This window comes from Heptranchias perlo, unplaced genomic scaffold, assembly GCF_035084215.1.
Source record: "Heptranchias perlo isolate sHepPer1 unplaced genomic scaffold, sHepPer1.hap1 HAP1_SCAFFOLD_43, whole genome shotgun sequence".
Classification (NCBI taxonomy): Eukaryota; Metazoa; Chordata; class Chondrichthyes; order Hexanchiformes; family Hexanchidae; genus Heptranchias; species Heptranchias perlo.
This window is the reverse complement of record NW_027139442.1, coordinates 8,797,466-8,823,915: the sequence shown is the minus strand read 5'-3', so window position 1 is coordinate 8,823,915 and position 26,450 is coordinate 8,797,466. Positions and strand designations below refer to the sequence as shown.

The 26,450-nt window shown below is 42.6% G+C and overlaps 1 protein-coding gene across 1 annotated transcript in view; it reads left to right on the top strand.

The window, feature by feature from the left end:
* Positions 1 to 241: 241 nt before the first annotated feature.
* The window catches only part of LOC137312373 (Fc receptor-like protein 5), a 40,593-nt gene continuing 14,384 nt past the window's right edge, over positions 242 to 26,450 (top strand). The window contains exons 1-5 of the mRNA XM_067978948.1: positions 242 to 343; positions 11,003 to 11,035; positions 20,612 to 20,905; positions 22,849 to 23,142; positions 24,848 to 25,141. Coding sequence (XP_067835049.1) covers positions 286 to 343; positions 11,003 to 11,035; positions 20,612 to 20,905; positions 22,849 to 23,142; positions 24,848 to 25,141 — 973 coding nt within the window. The 5' untranslated portion in view covers positions 242 to 285. The remainder of the gene's footprint in view (positions 344 to 11,002; positions 11,036 to 20,611; positions 20,906 to 22,848; positions 23,143 to 24,847; positions 25,142 to 26,450) is intronic.

Here is a 26,450-nt window from a genome sequence, read left to right as displayed (position 1 = left end):
ACTAAACACAAATGATTTACGGTGTTGTTCTGGGTACACGATCCATTCTAACCCCTTCATCCTATGATCACCGTCTAATAGTCAAAAGCTTCTATGTTAGATCATTGCAATGTTCCAAACCACATCTTATTTCGGGTTGTACAAAACTCGGTGCTGTTGCTTTAATTGTGGGGGGCAATTCATTTCCACCCAGCCTCTGTATCCGCTCTCAGTCTCTCAACCCTTCCGGGTTTGTCCTTCTTTGATTTGGAACAAGTGACTCAGTCGCCGTTCCTCACGGCTCTCATGCCTCAAAGTAGCACTTCTTCGAAAATGGATGCAACCGCGTTTTTACTGTTGTTTGGTGAGTCGTGAAACAATTTTATACCAATTCCCGGTCTGAGTGGGCAATTGTAAGCGGGAGAGTGAGACTGAACCGGTAGCTCAGTGGATTGAAGCAACTCATAATTTGGTGTGGTGCCCTCCACATTGGAAAGCATTCAGAGCGATTGCTTGCTTGTGTTGAATTCTCTGCAGGTAACGGTGAGGGGGGTGTAACGAGTGTTAGTTTACAGGAATGGTGAGCGATTAGTCCGGAGAAAGAAGCAGAGAGAGTGGCCGTGGCGCCGGTTGTAATGTGCTGATTGGTGGATGTCCGCTGAGGACATTATCAGGTACTCGCATTTTCTGTGTTCAAACTGTCTGCGGACAAACAGCATCTGAGCTCAGGCATGGAAAGTGTCCACTCTATCGGAGCGCAAAACCGATAGGCGCCGCCCTTCGAACCGAGTTCCAGGGAGAGTCCACTCCTTCATAACAGAAAGGGGATAGATGGAGAAACAGAAATAAAACGGTCATGTATATGTCAGATAATGCGCGATTTCAGCCCGTGAGGTTTGAGGTTTCAAAAAGGCTTTAAGTTGAACTGAATGTTACTCTATTGGTTCCATAACACACTGGTAAATTTGCGGCACAGGACAGGAATGTGTCCTGCGCCAAACGATGTAAAATGGCGGGGGGTGGGGCGGGGGGATTCGCTCTGAGCCCGTTTCGTGTTACTGGTGCAGACCAACTTCACTCCCATTATATGGAAGACAATCTCTCTTCATATCGGTATTAAAGTATCTCGGATCCAGTTTTTCTTTCACAATTGAATCTATGAGAATCTGTCTGTTAAAACCGACAGCTTTGACCGACTGTTGGTCACCTGACCTAATATCTCCTTTAGCGGCTCGGTGTCACATTTTGTTTGTTAACGCTCCAGTGAGGCGCCTTGGGACGCGTTGAAAAGGGGAGATATTGGTCTCCCAATTGCCCAGTTACTGTCTATAGTGTAGGAGTAAGTTATATTTAAAAGGAAAATTCAACGATCAACATCCGCTGAGTTTGCCGTTCTCTATCAAGGGGCGGGGGGGGGATGGGTGGTAGCGGCGATACCATTGGGCTCAGTGTCCCAAAGCCATTGAATAAAATATCGGCCAAGTGTCGCCTTATCGCATCTTATTGCATCTCGGACGAGCACTGCTATTTTTGGCAGGGCAGTGGGACTCGCTGGATTTCTCATGCATTGAGCCGGCGCGGACTCGATGGGCCGAATGACCTCCTGCCGTGCAGTCACCTTCTCTGATTCTCTGATTCTATGATACTATATGTTCCATGCTTGGAAATGAGCATGCGCGGTAGGAGGGTGCATTTGTACAGGGGTCACCACGGCTGACCTCAGGTCAATCAACCCCTGCACTCAGACATGAGCAGATAATGCGGTGGGGTATTGGAGGGCGGCCCTGAGCAACTCCCTTCGTGAATACACGTCTTTGGGGGAGATAGAGAGAAAAAGGGGAGAAGAAACATTTTAACACATTCAGTGGATAAACTAATAAATATATTTTTAGCTATTTCGTTGGTGCTGAGACATTGTTCCTTTTGTCAGAGGTTAAGTTCCTCTTTCTTTGAACTAACCCACCGCTGAGTTGAAACCGCTGTCTTCAGTCATGAAGCCAACTGCTTTTACTGTTCTCTTCAGTACTGGCCATTTTCAGTTTGCTTGCATATTTTTCATTCTCTATTCCGTCTTTCACCTCGATTTTAGGGGTTTTGTGATATTTGTGAGCGTGTGTGTACTGTCTGTAGAACGAAATGTTTCTGGTGAATAACTCAGCTCTAGGAATTTATTTTAACTCCACTTGCTCCTTCAGTGTGCTAGAATTGACCATGTCATTAAGATACAGATCTACACAGTGGGTGGAGACTAATGTTCCTCAATGAACACAGTGCTGCAGCTGCAAGTTGGGCTCAGTATTACCCCCTTATCTCCAACTTTTCATGCTGTTTTGTGTAATTAGGCCCAAGGGCACCAATTGATGCTTACCATGGATTATTGGAATTAGTTACAAATTTACACCTCTCGATAGTCCTTATTCAGTTATGGTGGTGAAATGGAGAACAATGGGGCACAATCTAATATATCCCCTTATTGCTAGCTTAGGAGATATTAGGTGGAATATTAAACATCTCAATCAATTTCAAGTGAATTCAATTCAATTTTATTAATAAATGAATGCCTGATAATCAGTGTGCTCCTGCACCACTATTAGGGGTGGATTTCAAAGAATTAATTAATTATTCGGTTAAAAGCCTATCAGAAAGATTGCCACAATATATTTTCATTCAATATATTTCAATACATTCTTGATTCTGCTCCAATGTTCTTACTGTCAGGGGTTCCCATTCTGTTTGAGTGTTGTCCCTAAATAGATCCCCTTAATTATAGCTTCGGAAATGTTAGTTGCAATATTAAATATTTTTATTTATTTAAGTGTCTTGAATTGTATTTTATTAATAAAAGAATGCCTGAGAATATATCTGTTACTGCACCTCTAATAGTGGTTGCTTTTAAAGAATTAATGAATATAACCATCGGTTGGAAGAAAATCAGAAAGATTGGCACAATGAATTTTCATTCAGTGTGTTTAAACACATTTTTGTTCTGCTGACTGTCCTTACTGTCAGCGGTTAAACTTCCTTTTTGTCCGAGGTGAAGCGCTTCTGAGCTGAAACCACTGGTTTCCGTTCTAAGTATTTGAGGTCACTGTTAAATTCTGCCTGCAATATTTTCAGATTCTTTCCTTATTCTTGTTCAATTTACTTCCTCCTTCCATGCCGTTCACCCGAATTGTGACATTTGTTAAAATGAGTGAACAGTTTGTAAAAGTATCGGTTCCCAGTGAGTTCAAACACCATTCTGTTCTCATTATTTAGACTCCACCTCCTCCTTCAATATGCTGCAATTGACCACAGCACTGAGATATAGATCTGCACAGTGGGTGGAGACTAATGTCCTTCAACAAACACAGTGCTACTGCTGGCCGTTGCTTAGAAAAAAATAGTGAAAGGTTTTAATCGAGTAGATGGAGAGACTGTTTCCACTGGCCGGAGGGTTGGCATTTACAGTTTAATCTCCAACTACCACCTTCAAAGATTTGTGTATATGAATCCCCAGGTCTCTCTGTTCCTACATTCACTATGAAATTTGATTATTTCGGTTATATTGCCTCTTCTCATTCTTCTTCCCAAAATATATCACTTCACACTTCTCTACATTAAATGTCATCTGCCATTTGTCTCCCCATTTCACCGTTCTATCAATGTCCTCCTGAGCTCTGCCAATATGCTCCTCACTGCTTACTACAATTTCAAGTTGACAAGAATCATAGAATCATAGAATCTTACAGCGTAGAAGGAGGCCATTCGTGCAATCCTGCCTATGCTGGCTCATTGAACGATTTGGATGAAGGCATAGAATGTCTCATCCACATTTGCCGATGCCACAAAGATTGGTCCAGCAATTTTATTTTAAATTCACAAGCTTTCGGAGGCTACCTCCTTCCTCAGGTGAACGATGTGGAAATGAAATCCTCGAAATGAAATCGCATTTATAATTCAGAGAACAATGCTTGGTGATTACAGACAGTTTTTTCAACTGCCCGTTGCCAAGGGGCAGTTGAAAAAAACTTTCGAGGAAGGAGGTAGCCTCCGAAAGCTTGTGAATTTAAAATAAAATTGCTGGACTGTAACTTGGTGTTGTAAAATTGTTTACAATTGTCAACCCCAGTCCATCACCGGCATCTCCACAACAAAGATTGGTGGCATTGTAAGCAGTGTAGATGGAAACATAAAATTACAAAGCGATATTGATAGATTAGATGAATGGGCAAAACTGTGGCAAGTGAAATTCAATGTAGACAAATGTGAGGTCATCCACTTTGGATCAAAAAAGGATAGAACAGTGTACTTTCTAAAAGGTAAAAAGTTAAAAACGGTGGATGCCCAAAGGGACTTCGGGGTTCATGTACATAGATCATTGAAGTGTCATGAACAGGTGCAGAAAATAATCAATAAGGCAAATGGAGTGCTGGCCTTTATATATAGAGGACTGGAGTACAAGGGGGCTGAGATTTTGCTGCAGCTATACAAAACCCTGGTTAGACCGCACCTGTGGGCAGTTCTGGGCACCACACCTTCGGAAGGACATATTGGCCTTGGAGGGAGTGCAGCGTAGGTTTACTAGAATGATACCCGGACTTCAAAGATTAAGTAACGAGGAGAGATTACACCAATTGCGGTTGTATTCTTTAGAGTTTAGTAGGTTAACGGGTGATCTGATCGAAGTTTATAAGATATTAAGGGGAACGGATAGGGTGGGTAAAGAGAAACTATTTCCGCTGGTTGGGGATTCTCGGAGTAGGGGGCACAGTCTAAAAATTAGAGCCAGACCTTTCAGGAGTGAGATTAGGAAACATTTCTACACACAAAGGGTGGTAGAAATTTGGAACTCTCTTCCGCAAATGGCAATTGATATTAGCTCAATTGCTTAATTTAAATCTGAGATAGATAGCTTTCTGGCAACCAAAGGTATTAAGGGATATGAGCCAAAGGCAAGTAAGTAGAGCTAAATCACAGATCAGCCATGAATTTATCAAATGGCGGAGCAGGCAAGAGTGTCTGAATGGCCTACTTATGTTCCTATGTTCCTATCCAAATTTATCACACGCCCCAATTTTTCTCCATAACCCTGCAAATTAGTCCACATCAAGTACATGTCCAATTGCACTTTGGAAGTTCCTGTGGAATCTGCTTCCATCAAACATTCAAGTAGTCCATTCCAGATTTTCACAAGCCTCCTCATGTAGGCATTTCCACTCATTTCCCTCTAGTTCCTTTGTAAATTGTTTGAAATCTGTGACCTCTGGTTACAGACAACTTGTCAGAAGAAACAATTTCACCCTGCTTTCTCTGTTAATGCACCTCGCTATTTTGAACACCTCTATTTTTTTTATTCGGTCATGGGATGCGGGCATCGCTGGCGAGGCCAGCATTTATTGCCCATCCCAAATTGCCCTTGAGAAGGTGGTGGTGAGCCGCCTTCTTGAACTGTGTGCTGAAGGTACTCCCTTGAAGGGTCTGCCTTGACACTTATATGATCTAAGGAGAACAATCCCAGCTTTTCCATTCTCTCCACGTAAGTGAAGTCCCTCGTCTCTGGGATCATGCTGGTAAATTTCCTCTTTACCCTCTCCAAGGCCTTGACATCCTTCCGAAAGTGTGGTGCCCAGAGTTGTACACTCCCAAGGCCTCAGTCACTTCCTGGCAAGCATCATAACCCACATCTCCTTACTTATTTCAAATCAAATTACTTCTGCGTTCCACCTTTGGAATAAACACTTTCGCTCTCCCCGTTGAATAGGCTTTGACCCGCTATTCGTCATCATACTTCTGCGGCTGTCCATCCGCTCAACCACTCCCATTCCCCAACCGTTTTTCCTTGTCCCGAGTAAAACGTTTACTCTCTTCCATCTTGATCGTTCCTGCTGGTCCAGCCCCTCAATTCCAAGGGTTGCAGACTTGAGCATACCTGGATCATACCTTGAGTATACCTGGTATTAAGGGATATGGGCCAAAGGCAGGTACATGGAGTGAGATCACAGGTCAACCATTATATTATCAAATGGCGGAGCAGGCACGAGGGGCTGAATGGCCGACTCCTGTTCCTATATTCCTATGCTCCTACAATTGGTTTCGCCATCCATCACCAGGTATGTTTGACCCAGAACTAAAACAAACACAATATCCTCTCTGAAAACCGCCTGCTGCTCCAGGATGACTCTAGGGACCAAAGATAACCTCCAGCTTCTTTTGCTCACTACACACAATCTCCATAAATCTCTTTCCCATCCCTCTCCACATTCACCTCTAACAATAAATACGAGGACCTCGTGAACTTCATGAAGTCTTTCAGCACAGAGGAGGGCCACTCGGCTCCTCATGCATAAGCCAGCATTTAAAAGAGCGATTCAATTAATCCCACTCCCCTGATCTTTCACCATCTCTCAGCATTGTTTCCCTTTTCATGTTTCTATCCAATTCCCTTTTGAAAGTTACTATTGAATCTGCTTCCACCACCATTCCAGGTCATAACAACTTGTGGCGTAACAAAATTTATCCTCATTTCCTTCTGATTCTTTTGCCAATTAACTTAAATCAGTATCCTCAGATTCCCGACCCTCCTGTCAGTGGAAACAGTTTCTCACTACACACTCAATCAAAACCCCTCATAATTTTGAACACCCCTATTAAATCTCCACTTAACCTTCTCTGCTCTAAGGAGAACAATCCCAGTTTCTCTAGTCTCTCCACATAACTGAAGTCACTAAGATTAAGACCATCCATTCAGATGCCTCTGCTGCATCCCACAATTCCCAATATCACCACGCCCAACCTCTCCAAAGGCTCCCCCATCACCCAGCCCTGATCCTGATCCTTTTTCTAGTTTCCCTCCGATTTCCACGTATGTATTTCCGAGCTGAGCTTGCCCATTAGACCCATCTCCTGTCCCTTGACCTTATTCGGAGGAAACAGCTGACTCCCCAACTTCCATTCCGGGACCCAAACCAGCTGAAATTGTGAATGGTCAGTTTCCTCAGGTACTCTCCTCCTCTTGCAAAACTGCCATGAGACTGTTTGTATCCTCTGCTTTCTCCCATTCCGATTGAATGCTGTACCTAAATACTTCTCCTTATTTATGGCTTACGAGATATTAGTTGCAATATTAAACATGTCTCCGTATTTTAAGTGAATTGAATTGAATTTTATTAATAAACCAGTGACCAAGAATAAGTTTGTTTCTACACCTGTAATATTGGTGGTTTTCAAATAATTAAATAATTATTTGAAATTAACTTTCGGTTGAAAGCATATCAGAAAGTTTGACACAGTGAATTTACGTTCAAAATGTTTCTTTTTTACGCATTTGCTCTCACTGCTAACTTCAACCTGATATTACATAGCATTTACAGCATGGAAACAGGCCATTCGTCGTAAATGGTCTGTGCCGGTGTTTATGCTCCTCGCGAGTCTCGCCCCACCCTACATAATCTAACCCTATCAGCATATCCTTCTACACCTTCACCTCTCATGTACTTATCTAGCTTCCCCTTAAAGGCATCTATACTATTCGCCCAAACTACCCCATGTGGTTGCAAGTTTCACATTCTCACCACTCCCTTGGTAAAGAAGTTTCTCCTGAATTCCCTATTGGGTTTATTAGTGACTATTTTATGTAGGGATCCTGGATTTGGACTGTCTCACAAGTGGAAATATCTTCCATATTATTACCCTATCGAACCACTTTATAATTTTCAAAACCTCTATCATGTCACCCCTCAGCCTTCTCTTTTCCAGAGTAAGATCCCCAGAATGTTCAATCTTTACTGATGGGCGTAACCATTCATTTCTGGTTTCGTTCTTCTGAATCTTTTTTGCACCTCCTCCAGTGCCTCTGCATCCGTTTTATAAAAAATATGGCGACCAGAAGTGTACACAGTATTCTAAGTGTGGTCTAACCAAGTTTAACATAATTTACCTGCCTTTCAATTTTAGTGCTATAGAAATGAACCCCCGTGCTTTGTTTGCAATTTATGGCCTTGTTAACTTTCTTTGCTACTGTCAATGATTTGTAAATCTGTACCCCTAGATTGATTCGCTCCTGTATCCCATTTAGACTCTTATTTTCCAAGTAGTATATGGCTTCCTTATTCATCAATAAAAATGTACCATGTAATATTTTCCAATTCTTTACTTATTCATCTCGGATCTTACCTTCCAAAGCGATGACACTCATGCTGTGATGTTCGTGACAGTGAGTGAAGTGTCTGTAAAAGTACCGGTTTACAGTGAATTCAAACACCATTCGGTTTTCATTATTTAGACTCCAATTCCTCTTTCAGTATGCTAGAGCTGATCATATGACAGAGATATAGATCTGCACAGTGAGTGGAGACTAATGTCCTTCAATAAACTCAGTGCTCAGTTGCCCGTTAGGCTCAGCATGAAGCTTTTAATCTCCAATGTTTCCATATCAACTCCTACCGTTAATGCATCCGTCCATCCATCCCATAATAGAGCTCCGACACTTCTAACGCAATTCTGTTTCGTGGTGAGGAGATGTGGGGATCTGTAAAAATGCAATGTTTGGACAAACACCCAACCCAGCTGCTTCCCTTTATCTTTCAGTGACGGTTTCACTCAGTCCCAAAACGGGGCTTTTTGCATTTTGAAGAACTTTTCACGCTGTTTTGTGTCAATTGGCTCAAGGCCACCTTTTGATAGTGACCATGGATTATTGGAATTATTTACAAACGGACATCTTGATAGACCTCACTGTGTCGACAAATTCTCCTCATCTTGCCTCTGGTTCTTTTGCCAATAATTTTCAATCTGACCCTCTGGCTACCGACTCTTCTGCCAGTGGAAACATGTACTCCTTATTTACTCTATCAAACACCTTCATGATTTTGAACACCTCTATTAAATGGCCCTTTAACCTTCTCTGCTCTAAGGAGAACAATTCCAGCGTCTCTAGTCTCTCCAATTAATTGACGTTCCCTATCCTTGGTATCATTCCAATAAATTTCCTCTGCACCTTCTGTAAGGTCTTGACATCCTTCCTAAAATGTGGTGCCCAGAATTGGACGCAGCACTTCAGCTGCGGTCAAACCAATGATTTATAAAGGTTTAGCAGAACCTCTTTGCTTCTTTTCTCTATACCTCTATTTTCAAAGCCAATGATCCTATAAGTTTTATTTAACAGATTTATTGACTTGTACTGCCACCTTTCATGATTTGTGTACATATACCCACAGGTCTCTCTGTCCCTGCAACACCTTTAAAATTGTATCATTTAGTTCACATTGCCTCGCCTCACTCTTCCTCCCAAAATGCATCTCTTCACACTTCTCTGTATTAAATGACACCTGCCCATTTTATTACCAGTCTGTCTGAATTCTGCTACTATCCTCCTCACTGCTTACTACAATTTCAAGTTGATTACATTTTCAACCGAGCTGCAAGGTGACTTACTTTTTAAATAAATGAATGGTGGAAACTGGAACAAATAGATTTATTTCTTGTGAAAATATGATTCAAATCTTGTGGTTTCAACGTCATTTAATAAGTTTAAATAATTTGGACTCAGAAATAAATTAGTTTGGTTTCAAAGCCCAGTTAAAATTGCAGCATAATACACGATTAAAAGGCCGATTATCACCTCCGATTTCTCCCAATCAGTTTTGTATATAAGTCGCCTTATATCAAATATAAGAGATGCTAGGTGAAATTCTATCTCTGCATGTATTTTAACAGAATTCAATGTTAGTACTAACTGAATGCCTGAGAAGCAGTCTATTACTGCACCTCAAAAGGGAATTTGGTAAATACTTGAAAAGGAAAAACATGCAGAACTATGGGCAAAGTGCAAGCCTCTGGGACTAATTGGATAGCACTTTCAAGGAGCCTGCACAGGCACGATGGGCTGAACGTCCTCCTTCTGCGCTGCAACATTCTATAACTTTATGATTCTAATTGTGGTGGCATCGAAAATTAATTATTCGGTTTAAAACGTATTACAAAGATTGCCACACTGTATTTTCATTGAACGTGTTTAAACATATCCTTGGCTCTGATGCTCTGTTCATGCTGTCAGCGTTTAACTTCCTGTTTGTCTGACGTGAAGCGCTTCTGAGCTGAAACCATAGGTTTCCAATGTAAGCATTTCCTGTCGCTATTAACTTCAGCCTGAAATATTTTTTTCTGCTTTATTTTTTGGTATTCAGTTTTCCTCTTCCTTCTATGCCGACGACACCCGCATTGTGCAATTTGTGACAGTGAGTAAACTGACTGTAAAACTATCGGTTTCCAGTGAATTCAAACACCATTCGGTTCTCATTATTTAGACTCCACTTCCTCCCTCAGTATGCTCGAGTTCACCACATCACTGAGATAAAGACATGCACAGTGGGTGGAGACAAACGTCCTTCAACAAACACAGTGCTGCAGCTGTCCGTTAAGCTCAACATTAACCCTACCATCTCCATTTTTTAAAATCTCAACTCCCACCGTTAATGCATCCATCTATTCCATATTGGAGCTCCGACGCTTGCATTGCAATTCTGTTTCGTGATGTGGATGCATGTGAAGATCTGTAAAGATACACAGTGTCTGCACACATACACCACACCAGCAGCTTTCCCTTGTCTTTTACTGACGGTTTCACTCAGCCACAAAATGAGCCCTTCGTGTTTTTTGAACAAGTTTTCATGCGGTTTTGTGTCATTAGGCCCAAGGGCACCTTTTGATACTTGTCGTGGGTAATTGGAATGATTTACAAAGGGACATCTCGATTGATTTTATTCAGTTATAGAGGGGAATCGAGAACAAGTGGTCATGGTATTAAAATTAAGAGCTGGACCATTTGGAGTGAAAGCAGGAAGTACTTTTTCAAACAAAGAGTGGTGGAAATCTGGAACTCTCTCAAGTTCTGGAGTGGGAGTTTAACCGAAACGGACCAAAATGCCTCCAATGCAATCACACTGTGAAATATCCATATAACAATTCACGAAAATCAGCTTGTTATATTGATCGTCTCAAGGTGCTGGTGTTCATTTAACTAATTAATGTTTTCTCCTTTTAGTTATCTTTGGGGCTCGGCAGAGCGTTTCTCAAGGTTAGTGCCGACATTTTTATCTAAAATAATGAAATTCAATAACTAATGTTCTAGACTGCTAAATCATTCAGTTAGTTTTTATGTAAATGAATTTGATTACTGTAACCAATCATGTTGTGTCATTGGTAGCAGTAATACAGATCTGCATTGTCAGCAGCTGTCATTGCGAAGGCACTATGGGATATGTCCGTGTTTTCGAACGGTACATCCATAAACTTTCTCTGTCGTGTGTTATAAAACTGCAAACAACACTCCAGGTGGAACATCGGGACACAGGAACAAATGTTGACGATTCGGCCCCTCGAGCTTATTCCACCATTCCTTCAGATCATGACTGATCTTGCTCAGATCACACTTGGAGTAATGTGAACAGTTCTGATCTCCATATTAGAAAATGGATAAGGAGGGACTGGAGAAAGTGCAAAAAGAATTACGAGGATGATTCCGGAATTGAGAAGTTATACCTATCAGGAAAGGTTGAGCAGGCTGAGGCGCTTTTCTCTTGAAAAGAACAGACTGAGGGATGACCTGATAGACGTCATTAAGATTATCAAATGGTTTGATAGGGTAGACATAGAGATGGTGTTTCCACTTGCGGGGGAGACCAGAACTAGAGGCCATAAATATAAGGTAGTCACTAATAAATAGGGAATTCAGGAGAACCCGGGGCGTGGTTAGACGGTGGAACTCGCTACCACAGGGTGTTGTTGAGGCAGCTGCCTTAGATGCATTTAAAAGGAAGCTAGATAAACACATAAGGAAGAAAAGAATAGAAGGACATGCAGATACATTAGATTTGTAGGGAGGAAGAAGGCTGGTGTGTACAATAAACAGCGGCATGGACCTGTAGGGCCGAATGGCCTGTTTTTGTGCTGTACATTCTGTGTAATTCTATGTAATTCTATGATCTGAATCCTAACTCCGTTTACCTGCCTTGGTTCCATATCCCTCAATACCCTTGCCGAACAAAAATCTAACACATTTTTCCAGGTTACTTGATTTATTAGAAATTATAGACAAAATGGAAGAGTTTGTGGTGGGGGGTTGGGAGGTGGGGGTAGCACTGATAATAAAGGATGAGGTAAAGAGAGAAAGGATCTTAGCTCAGGAAATCAGGAAGTAGAATCAGAATTGGTGGAGCTAAGAAATAACACGGAGCTGGAAACAATGTTGGGAGCAGTTTACATGCCCCCTAACGGTAGTTATAGTGTTGGGCAGAATATAAATCCGGAAATTCGAGGAGCATGTAACAAGGGTAATGCAATAATCGTGGGAGACTTTAATCTCCATATAGACTGATAAAACCAAATTGGAAAAAAATGTAGGAAGAGTTAATGCAATGCATTCGAGACATGTTTCTGGAACAATATATCGAGGAACCAATTAGGGAACAGACTATATTATATCTCGTATTGTGTAATGAGACAGGGTTAATTCGTAATCTTATAGTCAAGGATCCTCTGGGGTAGAGTGACCAAGATATGATAGAATTTCATATTGAGTTTGAGAGTTATGTCCGAAACCAGGGACTTAAATTTAAACAAAGCTAATTATGTAAGTATGAGGGGCGAGTTGCCTAAGGTAGATTGGGAAATTAGATTAAAACAATATGATAGTCGATAAGCAATGGCGAACATTTAAAGAAATCATTCATAATTATCAACGAATATACATTCCCTTGAGGAATAGAAACACCATGAAAAAAGTGATCCATCCGTCACTAATTTGCGAAGTTAAGGATAGTATTAGATTAAAAGAAAAGGCTTACAATTGTACCAAAAGGAGGAGTAAGCTTAAGGATTGGGAGGGTTTTATAAATCATCAAAGGATGACCAAAAGATTGATAAAGAGGCAGAAAAATTAGTATAAGAGTAAACTAGCAAGAAATTTAAAATAGATTGGAAGAGCTTCCACAAGTATGTAAAAAGGAAGAGATTAGCGAAAGTAAACGTGGGTCCCTTAGAGGCAGAGACGCGAGAAATTATAATGGGGAATAAGGAAAGGGCAGAGTCGTTAAACAAATACTTTGTATCTGTCTTCATAGCAGAAGGCATAAAAAAACTTATAGGAAATAGTGTGGAACCAAGGGTCCAATGAGAGTGAGGAACTTAAAGTGATTAAGATTAGAAAAGAAAAAGTACTGGATAAATTAATGGGGCCAAACGCCAACCAACCCTCTGTACCTGACAGCCTACATCCTAGGGTTTTAAAAGAGGTGGCTGTAGAGATAGTGGATGGTTTGGTTTTGATCTTCCAGAATTCCCTAGTTTCTAGAACGGTCCCTGTGAAATGGAAAGTAGCAAATGTAAACCCGCTATTCAAGAAAGGAGGGAGAGAGGAAACAGAGAACTATAGATCAGTTAGTTTGACATCAGATGTAGGGTAAAAGCTGGAATCTATTATTAAGGACATAGTAACAGGGAACTTAGAAAATCCTAAAATGATTTGGCAGTGTCAACACGGTTTTATGACAGGGAAATCGTATTTGACCAGTCTATTAGAGTTTTTGAGGATGTAACTATCAGGCTAGATAAAGGAGAACCAGTGGATGTGGAATATTTGGATTTTCAAAAGGTATCCGATAAGGTGCCATACAAGAGGCTGTTACACAAGATTAGGGCTCATGGGATAGGGGTAATATATTAGCGTGGATTGAGCATTGGTTAACGAACAGAAAATAGAGAGTAGGGATAAACGGTTCATTTTTAGATTGGTAGGCTGTAACTAATGGGCTGCCACATGGATCGGTGCTTGGCCATCAGCTATTTACAATCTATATTCACAACTTAGATGAAGGGACCCATTGTAATTTATCCAATTTGTTGACGGTACAAAGCTAGGCGAGAAAGTAAGCTTTGAAGAGGTCGCAAAGGTGCTGCAAAGGAATATAAACAGGTTAAGTGAGTGAGCAATCAGGTGGCAGATGGAGTATAATGTGGGGAAATGTGAGGTTATTCACTTTGGTAGGAAGAATAGAACAACAGAATATTTTTAAAGGGTGAGAGACTAAGAAATGTTGGTAGTCAGAGGGATTTGGGTGTCCTTGTGCATGAATCACAAAAAGTTAACATACAGGTACAGAAATCAATTAGGAAGGCAAATGGTATGATAGCCTTTATTGCAAAAGGGTTGGAGTATAAGAGTAAGGAGGCCTTGTTGCAATTTAAAAGGCTTTGGTGGGACCACACCTGGAATATTGTGTACAGTTTTAGCCTCCTTACCTAAGGAAGGATAGACTTGCTTTAAACAGGGTTCAACGAAGGTTCGCTAGATTAATTCTTGGGATAAGAGGATTGTCCTATGAAGAGAGATTGAATATAATGGGCCCATACTCTCTGGAGCTTAGAAGAGTGAGAGGTGGTCTCATTGCAACGTATAACATTCATAGTCGATTTGATAGGGTAAATGCTGAGAGGCTATTTCCCCTGGCTGAAGAGTCTAGAACTACAGGCCATAGTCTCAACATAAGGGGTCGGCCAATTAGGAACGAGATGAGAAGAAATGTCTTCTCTCAGAGGGTTGTGAATGTTTAGAATTCTTTCCCCCAGAGGGCTGTGGATGCTCAGTCGTTGACTATATTCAAGGCTGAGTTCGATAGATTTTTGGACTCTAAGGGAATCAAGAGATATGGGAATCGGGCGAGAAAGTGGAGTGGAGATTGAAGATCAGCCGTGATCTTATTGAATGTCGGAGCAGGCTTGAGGCCTATTCCTGCTCCCATTTCTGATGGTCTTATATTCTTATTCGGTTTCAACTTCAGATGCCCGAAAAAACGTGCACTACCGCCATCTGTCGGTCAGTAATGCCAACACAAAAGATGATCACTGTTCTCAATCCCTTTTGGGCTTGGGCAGAACATTTGTGTTGCGGGACGAATCACATAAAATCGACACAGAAAAGTGATAAGCAAGTAAATATTTTGAAAATGACAATCTAACATCGATGGTTTTCCTTCTTTATTGTAGTGTGGAGACAATGTTATATTTCCCTTTCGTCAGAAAAGCTTCACTCCCAGACAGGCAGGCGGGGGAAATTAGCTGGAGTACCAGTCATCTCAGAAATGCGCATTTTCACACATCACATTCCTTTCAAACAATGGGAGTTCGGCCGTATCTTTCCAATGATATTCACAGCTTCAATATTACTCTGGCTTTCATTCCGAAGCGCTCTGTAGGGGGCTGATTACATAGAATTAATCGAATGTACAGCACAGAATCGGACCATTCGCTCCTGCTGGTCTATGCCAGGGTTTATACCCAACATTTTAATGACCGCTTCCCATCCTGCCCCCAAAGCCCTCTATTCCCTTCTCCCCCATGTATGCATCTAGCCCCCCTTAGATGCATCTATGCCACCTGCTTCAACCACTCCACTTGCCAGAGACTTTCACTTTCACTGAATGAGGAGAAATTCCTCCCAAATTCTCAGTTAAAGGGACAACCGGCTTGGCGTAGCTCCAAAATTAAGTTGGGCGTGGTTTCTCGTGCAAGGCAGTTTGTTAGCTCAGCGAGCCAATCAGCGACAGATAGCTGAGGGAGAGGTCAAAGGTCCAGCTTCTCTCTCACTTTCTCCTCTCACTTCCTCTTTCCACTTCTTTTTTATTCCAGTCGCGTCTCCTATTTCACCGCACCCCCTCTCTCTCATTGCCCACTGTCTATTCCCTGCCTCTCTTTTTCATACTCTCTCTTTCGTCCCACTGTCTCATTGCACTTGTCACTCCCTCCCACTCGCTCCCTCTTTTTGCTTCCTGTCCAGCCTCGTTGATACCGCTCTTTCCATTTCTCCCTGATTCTTTCGCAGTCCTTCTCTCTGTTTCTCTTCCACTCCTATTTTTCATTCCTCTCTGTCGCTCTTTCTTTCTCTCCTGCCCTCTCCCACGCCATTTGCGTGATCTCTTTTAGCCCGTTCATTCTTCCTTCCACACTCTGATTTCCATCTCTCTCAGTCGCTCCCTCTTTATCTGATCACCATCTCCCGGTCTCTCTCTGTGGTCCTCTCCCTTCATCTCTCTCTTTTTCTTTCTTTGTCTCTATGTCTCCCTCTCTGCTTCCACTTCTCTTTCTCTTTCTCTCTGTATCCTTTCTTTCTCTTTCGCTCTTCTATCTATCACATAGCTCGGTACAACAACTCTGTAGTTTATAACCGCGGGTAGTTTTTATGTTCACAAGTAAACACAAACTGATCTATGTTCTACTGATGGGGCCGATAGCGCTTCAGATGTCGGTTGGGAGAGCAGCGCCCAGTTTCCCATCCTCTGTACCGCTTAGCCGCCAACTTGCCTTGTTGGTATCTACTCATTGACAGTCAATGTCATTTTTATATAGAATTTCCGGTGAAACCTGAAATTACCATGAATGAAGAGACTGGCGTGTACTTACCCGGAGAAACCATCACGATTACCTGCCGTGACGACAATAAATACCCGAGTGGTAATTATACTTTTTACAAAGCTGGGAACGAACTGCCAGTTTCCACGACCAGTTCAGTGTATCAAATTGCAACAACCAAAATAAATGATGAAGGATATTATCATTGCCGGTATAGGTATGAGATTAACGGGGAATGGAAATTGTCCTCCTTCAGTGACTGGGCGCCAGTAACAGTAACAGGTGAGTGAGACGGGGCAGGGTATTAAAAAATTTACAACAAGGCAAATGTTTCAGTTATGTGGATATATTAGATAAGATGTGATTGTACTCCTTAGAGCGGACATGAATAAGGGGTGATTCAATAAAGATGTGCAAAATGATGATGGGTTTTGATAGTGTAGATAGGGAGAAACTGTTCCCACTGACAGAGGGGTCGGCAACCAAAGGACACAGTTTAGAGTAATTGGCATAACAGCCAGGGAGAAGATAAGGACATTAGTTTTACGCAGCGAGTTATCATCTGGAATGCACTGCCTGAAAGGGTGGTAGAAGCAGTTTCAGTAATAAAATTCAAAAGGAAATTGTATATATACTTTAAAAGGAAAAACATGCAGGGGTAATGGGGAAAGAGCGGGGGGTGGTTGCGGGGGGGGGGGGGATTGGTTTAATTACTTATCTCTTTCAAAGGGCCTGCACAGGCACAATGGACAGAATGGCCTCCTTCAGTGCTCTAAGATTCAATGATTCGTTGTGAACAGTTAAATAGACGCCACACCTCACAGAAACTAAACAGAAAACAGAACGGAACAACTAATTTGGTGAAGATGCCCGGCCGCATATTGCACTGTCATTGGACAAGTTTCATTCAGATAACATCGCCACAACTGAAACTTAAAAGTTGGTTAATTGTTTGCAGAGTGAGAGTCTCAGTTAATTGTTTCAAACACAAACATTTGGGAATGAATCGTGAATCACAGTTAATCAGGTACCTGGAGAATGCTGTAACCAAGAGCCAATGGGAAAACTTAAAAAAAATTTGGACAGTTTCGTTTCCCACCATTACATAGAATTATATCGAATTTACAGCACAGGAAGAAGTCATTCGACCAAACAGGTCCGTGCCGGCGTTTATGCTCCACAAGCGCCTCCCCCACCCTATTCCGTTCTCCCTTATGTATTAATCTAGTTTCCCCTTAAATGCATCAATACTATTCAACTAAACTATTACTTGTGGTCATGAGTTCCACATTCTTACCACTCTTCCAGCACAGAAGCTCCTCCTGAATTCTCTAATTGATTTATTGGTGACTATCTTATATTTATGACACCCTAGTTTTGGTCTCCTCCATAAGTGGAACATCTTCTCTCCGTCTTCCCTATCAAATCACTTCATAACCTTAAAGACCTCCATCAGGTCACCCCTCAACCTTCTGTTTTCTAAAGAAAAGGGTCCCAGACAGTTCAGTCTTTCTTGATTAGGATATCCTCACAGTTTTCGTATCATCCCAGCAAATCGTTTTGCACTTGTCCCGTGTAATATGGAGATCAGAACTGTACACAGTACTCAAAGTGTTGTCTAACTAAGGTTCTATGCACGTTTAACATATTTCTCTTCGCAGAGATTCTTAAACTAAAATATGCAAGACAGATGCAATTCTGCTTGTCTGATTCTAGTAGGTTGCTGTAGGAATACAAGGAGATCATACAGATAGAATTGTGGAAAACATACAACACGGAGACAGGCCTTTCGGCTCAACCACTTCGTGTTGGTGTTTATCCTCCATTTATATAATCAATGTTCATTTGTTAGGACTCCTCAATCACCGGAAACCGCCTGTGTCTCTATACTCGGTCCCATCCGATCCGCAATTTAAACACGGCAACTAATTTACCTCGATTCTCCGTTGCTACAAGGTAAACAGCCACAGTTTTTGAATAAAAGAAAGAAGTAGCATTTATATGGCGCCTTTTGTTACCTCACGACGTCCCAAAGTGCTTTACATCGAATGAAATAATTTTGAAGTATAGACACTGTTATAATGCAGGAACCGCGACAGTGAAATTGCACTCAGGAAGGTCCCACATTCAGCAATGTGATAATGATCAGATAATCTGTTCCAGTGGTGTTGATTGAGGGGTAGATATTGGGCTCAGGACCGGGAAAAACTCTACTGCTCTTCTTCGAAATAATGGCCTGGGACCTTTTACATTCACTAGAAAAGGGCAGCCGGGGCCCTGGTTTAACGTCTCATCTGAAAGACGGGACCTGTGACGGTGCAGCACACCCTCAGTGCCGCACTGTGAGCGTCAGGCTCGATTTTATGTTCAAGTCTCTGGAGTGGATCTTGAAACTGCGACCTTCTAACTCAAAGGCGAGAGAGTGTTACTCAGTGAGCCCCAGCTGACACTGCAGAAGACTGATAAAGGTTTGCAATAAATTTACATGGAGAGTTAGCGAAGTTGAATCCATTCGATGAGTTTAAAATCCAGCTCAACCAATTAGAATAAGTTGAGGAATTAAAGGAGCGAGATTGGTTGGGCAAAAAAAGCGTTTTCTCTATCTTGCCATTTTTTAAGTTATCTTATGTCAGTTGGCAAGAAATATATTCTGTAAATATTACAACTGGACTTTATTATGATTGCACCGATATCAGCAATATCTTCAGACGCCGCCCGATCCATATCTATAAATCTCAGCATGGATAAGTTGAAAATTAAATACATTTATTTGATCTGGAATGCACTGCCTGAAAGGGTGGTGAAAGAAGGTTCAATAGTAACTTTCAAAAGAGAATTGGATACATAATTGAAGGGGGGAAAATGCAGGGCCATGGGGAAAGAGCAGGGGAATGAGACTAATTGGATAGGTCTTTCAAAGAGTCAGCACAGGCCGATCTGGCCTCTTTCTGTCATTCCATGATTGCTGGAGCAAATATTTAGTCTCCAACTTATTAATGGGAAGGCCGAAGTCTTTTCCTTCCTGCCCACTGCCTGAGGCTGAACCAGACCGTTCGCAACCTTGACGTCCTATTTGACCCTGAGATGAGCTTCCGACCACATATCTGCTCTATCACCAAGGCCGCCTACTTCCATCTCCCTAACATTGCCCGTCTCTGCCCCTGCCTCAGTTCATCTGCTGATGAATCCCTGATCCATGCCTTTGTTACCTCGAGACATGATTATTCCAATAGTCTCCTGGTCGAACTCCTATCTTCCACCCTCCATAACCTTGAGCTCATCCAAAACTCTGCTGCCCGTATCCTAACACGTACCAAGACCCGTTCTCCCATCATTCCTGTGCACGCTGACGTGCATTAGCTCCCAGTCCTGGAACGCTGCTATTTTAAAATTCCTATCCTTGTTTTCAAATCCCTCCTTGGCCTGGCTCCTCCCTATCTCTGTAACCTCTTCCAGCCCTACAACCCTCTCTGCACTCCTCCAATTCTTGCCTCTTGTGCATCTCCGAATTTAATTGCCCCACCATTGGCGGTCATGCCTCCAGTCTGCCTAGGCCTTCGAATTCCCTCCATAAACCTCTCCGCCTCTCTACCTCACTCTCCTCCTTTAAGACGCTCCTTAAGACCTATCTCTTTACCAAACTTTTGGTCACCTGTCCTAATATCTCCTTCTGTGTCTCGGTGTCAGCTTTTGTTTGAAAATCGGCCCTGTGAAGCGCCTTGGGACGTTTTAGTAATTTAAAGGCGCTATATAAATCACGTCGTTGTGGATAAGAAATTAAGTGGAATTCTAACAAACAGTAATAATATAATGCTAATATTTTAGTATTGCTATCTGTCTTCGTGTATTTACATTAATGTTCACATCGAACTTTCAGTTCGCCCTCAGAAACCTTCAGTGTCACTCAACCGTCAGGATCAAGTGTTTGTGACAGGGGAAAGAGAAACCCAGCTGATTAATTTTCTTGGCACGGTCATTAACCTTACAACAGTGACTACACTTCAAATGTACTTCATTGGCCGTAAAGCGCTTTGGGAAGTACTGGGATGGTGAAAGGCGCCATATTAATGCAAGTCTTTCCTTGTTTCTTTTTAATCAAATCCCGAATCCTACTTTTGTGGAACCTCAGTCAGCGATGCAAACACTTCCCGTCAACACAGCTCAATCGTTATTGAATTCCCAGCCTTCCAGTTTACAAGGAGCACCAGAGATCCATTTCTAATTGATCTTTCCATTTACTTCATCACAGATCCGCTAACAACGCCAGGGATATCTCTTGATGAATGGAGTGGTGTGTATGTAGAAGGAGAGATGGTCACCATTACCTGCACCGTGAGCGGAAAATATCGCGACAAAACATACTACTTTTACAGTGAGAAGGAACCACTGAACTCTGGTCAAATCACCACAAAGAACAACATTGGAACATTCCCGGTTACCGGTACAAACCAGGGAGGGCAGTACCGATGCCAATATGGAATTTCCGTCAAAACAAGACGGTTGCTGTCCAATATCAGCGACGCTGTGACGGTAACTATAGCAGGTGAGTGAAGGGGAAAAGAGATTGTTATTATTTCAACGCTCTTCGTGTTAATAAAAAATCATACTTGATTCAATGCAACCGTGCATAATGTTCACAGAGAAGATCTCTGCGCTCCGCTCCTGACAGGATCTCGATAACAGATTTCTTAAGGGAAGGTCGTGTTTGACTCAATTGATTCAATTTTTTGAGGAGGTAACAAGGAGGGTCGATGAGGTAGTGCATTTGATGTCGTCCACATGGATTTTAGCAGCGCTTTTGACAAGGTCCCACATGGCAGCCCAGTCAAAAACATAAACGCCCATGGGATCCAAGGGAAATTGGCTAGTTCGATCCAAAATTGGCTCAGTGGCAGGAGCAAAGGGTAATGGTTGACGGGTGTTATTGCGACTGGAAGGCTGTTTCCAGTGGGGTCCCACAAGGCTCGGTACTAGGTTCCTTGCTTTTTGTGGTATATATTAATGATTTGGACTTGAATGTGGGGAATTTGATCAATAAGTTTGCAGATGATACAAAATTGACCGTGTGGTTGATAGTGAGGAGGAAAGATGTAGACTGCAGGAAGATATCAATGGACTAGTCAGGTGGGCAGGAAAGTGGCAAATGGAATTAAATCCAGAGAACTGTTTGTTAATACCTTTGGGGAGGGCAAACAAGGCAAGGGAGTACACAATAAATGGAAGGATACTGAGAGATGTAGAGGAACAAAGGGACCTTGGAGAGCGTGTCCTCGGATCACTGAAAGTAGCAGGACAGCTCGATAAGGCGTATGGGATACTTTCCTTTATTGGCCGAGGCATGGAACATAAGAGTAGGGAGGTTATGCTGAAACTGTATAAAACTTTAATAGGCCACAGCTTGAGTATTGCGTACAGTTCTGGTCACCTCATTACAGAAAATAATTGATTTCTCTAGAGAGTGTACAGAGGAGATTTACGTGGATGTCGCCAGGGCTGGAGAATTTTAGCTCTGAGGAAAGATTGGATAGGCTGGGGTTGTTTCCTGTGCAACAAAGGAGGCTGAGGTGAGATTTGATTGATGTATATAAAATTATGACAGGAGCAGATAGAGTGGATAGGAAGGGCCTATTTCCCTTAGCAGAGGTGTCAGTGACCAGGGGGCATTGATTTAAAGTAATTGGTGGAAGGATCAGAGGGGAGCTGAGGAGAATCTTTTCACCCAGAGGGTGGTGGGGGTCTGGAACTCACTGCCTAGGACGGCGGATTAAGCGGGATAGATCTTTTTCGGCAAGGACGGGCACGATAGGTCGAAAGACCTCCTTCTGCGCCGTAATTTTCTATGATTCAATGATTCCATGATTCTAGGAAGAGTGTTTAATATTCATTAAGAGGGCCTCTGCGCTCAGCCCCTGACAGGGTCTCTGTAACAGAGAACGTGTCTGCGATTTGCCCCTGACAGGTCTCAGTAAAAATGGAGTAGAAATCCGCCACGGGCAGTTTTGTAAGACGGGCGGGATCGGATCTATCGTCTGATATCAGCCCGATCCGATATTCAGTTCCAGTGATGTCATTGATACACATCCCCAAGAATGATAATTTAAAAAAATCGACCATCACTTACCTCCTTTATTTGAGGTTCCAATCTCCACGGTTCAGCAGAGAAATTCACTCTTTGATATCCGGTTTGCACCATAGCCTAAATGACAAAGAATGGGAATTTCAAATCAGCGCATTGTCCATGTTCCCCTCCTATCGCAGGGTGTAATTTCAGAACTAAAACCTGATTTTGGAAATAGAACCAAAAACTGATTTCTTTCCTCTCGCACCTCAGTTTGATTGCACTAATGAATGGTCAATTCCCGTTTTGTCGGCGGTACAAACATTTTCACTCAACACCGCACAATCGGTGTTGAGTTCCCAAACTTCCACCGTACACTTAATCCACAGATCCATTTCCAATTGTTCTTTCTATTTATTTTACCACAGATACGCTGAAAACGCCACGGATATCCCCTGATCAACCAAGTGGCGTGTATTTGAAAGGAGAGACGGTGACCATTACCTGCACCGTGGCCGGAGACTATCGCGATAAAACCTTCCATTTTTACAGAGATCGCCAACGGCTGTACTCTCATCAAATCATCACAAAGGTCAACATTGGAACTTTCACGGTCAGCAGAACAGACCAAGGAGGGAGCTACCACTGTCAATATGGAACCTCGGTCAATAGAAGGCAGTTTTGGTCCCAGCCCAGCGCGGCTGTGACGGTCACTATAGCAGGTGAGAGAAAGGGGCGGGAGAGGCAGAGATTGTTTAAATATCTATTCAACAGCTTTAGGGGTAGATTATGACTATGCGTTATCGTAGAATGTACCATAGTGAATCGGCAGAGCGTTTCTCATGTCTTCTGGTTTTTCTTTGCATTGACTTCAATGGAAATGACAATTGGGTGGTGTTTAAAATATGTGGAGTATAAAATGTGCTCGATCGCCCGTTTCAGGCCGCCGCCTCAGACGGATTTATATTCCACTGTCAGAAATTTGTGCGATCAATCCCGACTAAATCTTCATCTCACAACCCAAGGTGATAGTTGGAGAATAATTTTAACTGAACACTGCCGGCGGAAAAGGGGCGGGTTCGAGTCTGTCACTTGTTTAAACTCCGCCCGATTTTGCCCCAAGTGACATTAATGGAGCGTAAAATCGCTCAGAGTTTTAAACGGACGGTCGACAGAACCTATCCAGCTCCCACAATGCCGGTTATTTTAAAATTGTCCTTTTAAACTCAGTGCTGAGGAACTGGAGCATACCATAGGTGACGGCGTTCCTTTCAGCAGTTGGCCAGAGAATAAATATGGAGGTGTGAACGCAAGACCTTCAAACAACAAAAAAATGTAGGTTGTGTGATATTATTACATGATCTCTTTTCCTGATTTCCAATTTTACCCCCTACAGGTCACAATTAACAGTCCTAACAATTTAAATTTATAATAAGAGCAAAGCGCCGGGGTTCCAACTCCATTGAGTGTAGAGTCATCTCGTGAGGCACTGCCAGACAGGCTGCCCTTGTCACGCTGCAAATTTTCAGTCTGATACCCGAAACTGCGTGCAGAAATTTTAGAAATGAACCTGTTTTGGGGGTTGCTTTAACTGAAATACGTTGTGGCTTTCCCTATATCGACAGCACCTCCCAAACCCGTGACCTCTACCATCTGAGAAGGAGAAGAGCAGCAGGCACATGGGAACAACACCACCTGCACGTTCCCCTCCAAGTCACACACCATTCTGACGTTGTCAAGCAGCCCGGTTCCTTCATTGTCACTGGGTCAAAATCCTGGAACTCCCGACCTAACAGTACTGCTAGAGAACTTTCACCATACGGACTGCAGCGGGTCAAGAAGGCGGCTCAACACCACCTTCTCAAGGGCAACAGGGGATGGGAATATATGCCGGCCTTGCCAGTGACGGCTACCTCTGTAATGATAAGAACATATTTCGGCCACATCAAAACAACTCCATTATTTGAAACGCAAATCCCCGGTTTAATGGAGAAGTTCACTCTTTCTATCTGCGTTCTCACCTGGGCTAAATTAGCAGAATTAGGAATTTCAAATCTAGCATTTTCCTCGTTCAGCTCGTATCCCAGAGACATTTTCTGGCCTAAACCCTGAGTTTGGAAAGAGAACACCAGCTGTGGCTCTGCCAATTGATTTCCTACATTCCAACAATGACTACACTTCAAATGTATTTCATTGGCTTTAAATCGCCTTGGGATGTCCTGGGATGGTGAAAGGCGCTATATTAATTCAAGCTTTCCATGTTTCTTGTTAAACAAATCCCGAATCCCACTTTTGTGGAATCTCAGTTAGCGATGCAAACCCTTCCCGTCAACACAGCTCAATCGTTATTCAGTTCCCAACCTTCCAGTGTACAAGGAAACGCCACAGATCCATTTCTAATTGCTCTTTCCATTTATTTTGTCATAGATCCGCTAACAACGCCAGGGATATCTCTTGATCAAAGGAGTGGTGTGTATGTCGAAGGAGAGATGGTCACCATTACCTGCACCGTGAGCAGAAAAAATCGCGATCAAACATATAACTTTTACAGAGAGCAGAAACTGCTGAACTCTGGTCAAATCACCACTGAGAACAACATCGGAACATTCCCGGTTACCGGTACAAATCAAGGAGGGCGTTACTACTGCCAATATGGAATTTATGTCAAAACAAGACGGTTACTGTCCCAGCGCAGCAAGGCTGCGACGGTGAATATAGCGGGTGAGTGAAGGGGAATATACATTGTTCATATATCAAAGTGAGGGTCTCTGCGCTTTGCTCCTGACAGGGCTTCTGTAAAAGTATTCAATACTCAATGTGAGGGTCACTGCACTCAACCCCTGACAGGGTCTCTGTAACAGTGAATAATAGTCACAGAGAGGGACTCTGCGCTCAGCTCGTGACAAGTTCTGTCCAACAATATTTAACATACACAGAGAAGATGTCTACACTCAGCTCCTGATAGGGTCCCTGTCACAATGTTTAATACTCAAAGTGGGAGTCTCTGTACTCAGCTGCTGACAGTGTCTCTGTAACAGTGTTTAATATTCACAGAGAGTGTCTCTGCAATCAGCTCCTAACAGTGTCTCTGGAACAGTGTTTAATATTCACAGAGAGTGTCTCTGCAATCAGCTCCTGACAGTTTCCCTGTAACAGTGTTTAATACTCAAAGTGTAGGCCTCTGCGCTCAGCTCCTGACAGGTTCTCTGTAACAGTGTTTAATACTCAAAGTGAGGGTCTCTGGGCTCAGCTCCTGACAGGGTCTCTGTAACAGTGTTTAATATTCACACGCATTTTCTCTGCGCTCAGCTCCTGACAGGTTCCCTGTCACAATGTTTAATACTCAAAGTGAGGGCCTCTGCGCTCAACCCCTGACAGGGTCCCTGCAATAGCGAATAATAGTCAGAGAGATGGAATCTGCGCTCAGCTCGTGACATGTTCTCTCTAACTGTGTTTAATATTCACAGGGAGGTTCCCTCCGCTCTGCTCCTGAAAGGGTCCCTGTAACAGTGGTTAATATTAACAGAGAGGATCTCTGCACTCAGCTCCTGACAGTGTCGCTGTAAAAGTGTTTAATTCTCAAAGTGAAGGCCTCTGCGCTCAGCTCCTGACAGGTTTCCTATCTCAGTGTTTAATACTCACAGACAGGGTCTCTGCGTTCAACTCCTGACAGGGTCCCTGTTACAGTGTTTAATGCTCAAGGTGAGGGTCTCTGCGCTCAGCCCCTGACATGTTCTCTCTAACAGTATTTAATATTCACAGAGAGGGTCTCTGCGCTCAGCCCATGACAGGATCACTGTAATAATGCTAAATATTCACAGAGAGGATCTCTGCGCTCAGCTCCTGACAGTGTCTCTGTAACAATGGGGTGGAAATTCACCACGTACGGTTGTGTAAAACGGGCGTGATCAAATGTGCCTCCTGTTATCAGCCCGATCGGATATTCAGTTCCAGTGATGTCATTGATTCTCATCCCCAAGAATGATAAATAAAAAATCGACCATCACTTAACTCCTTTATTGGAGTTCTA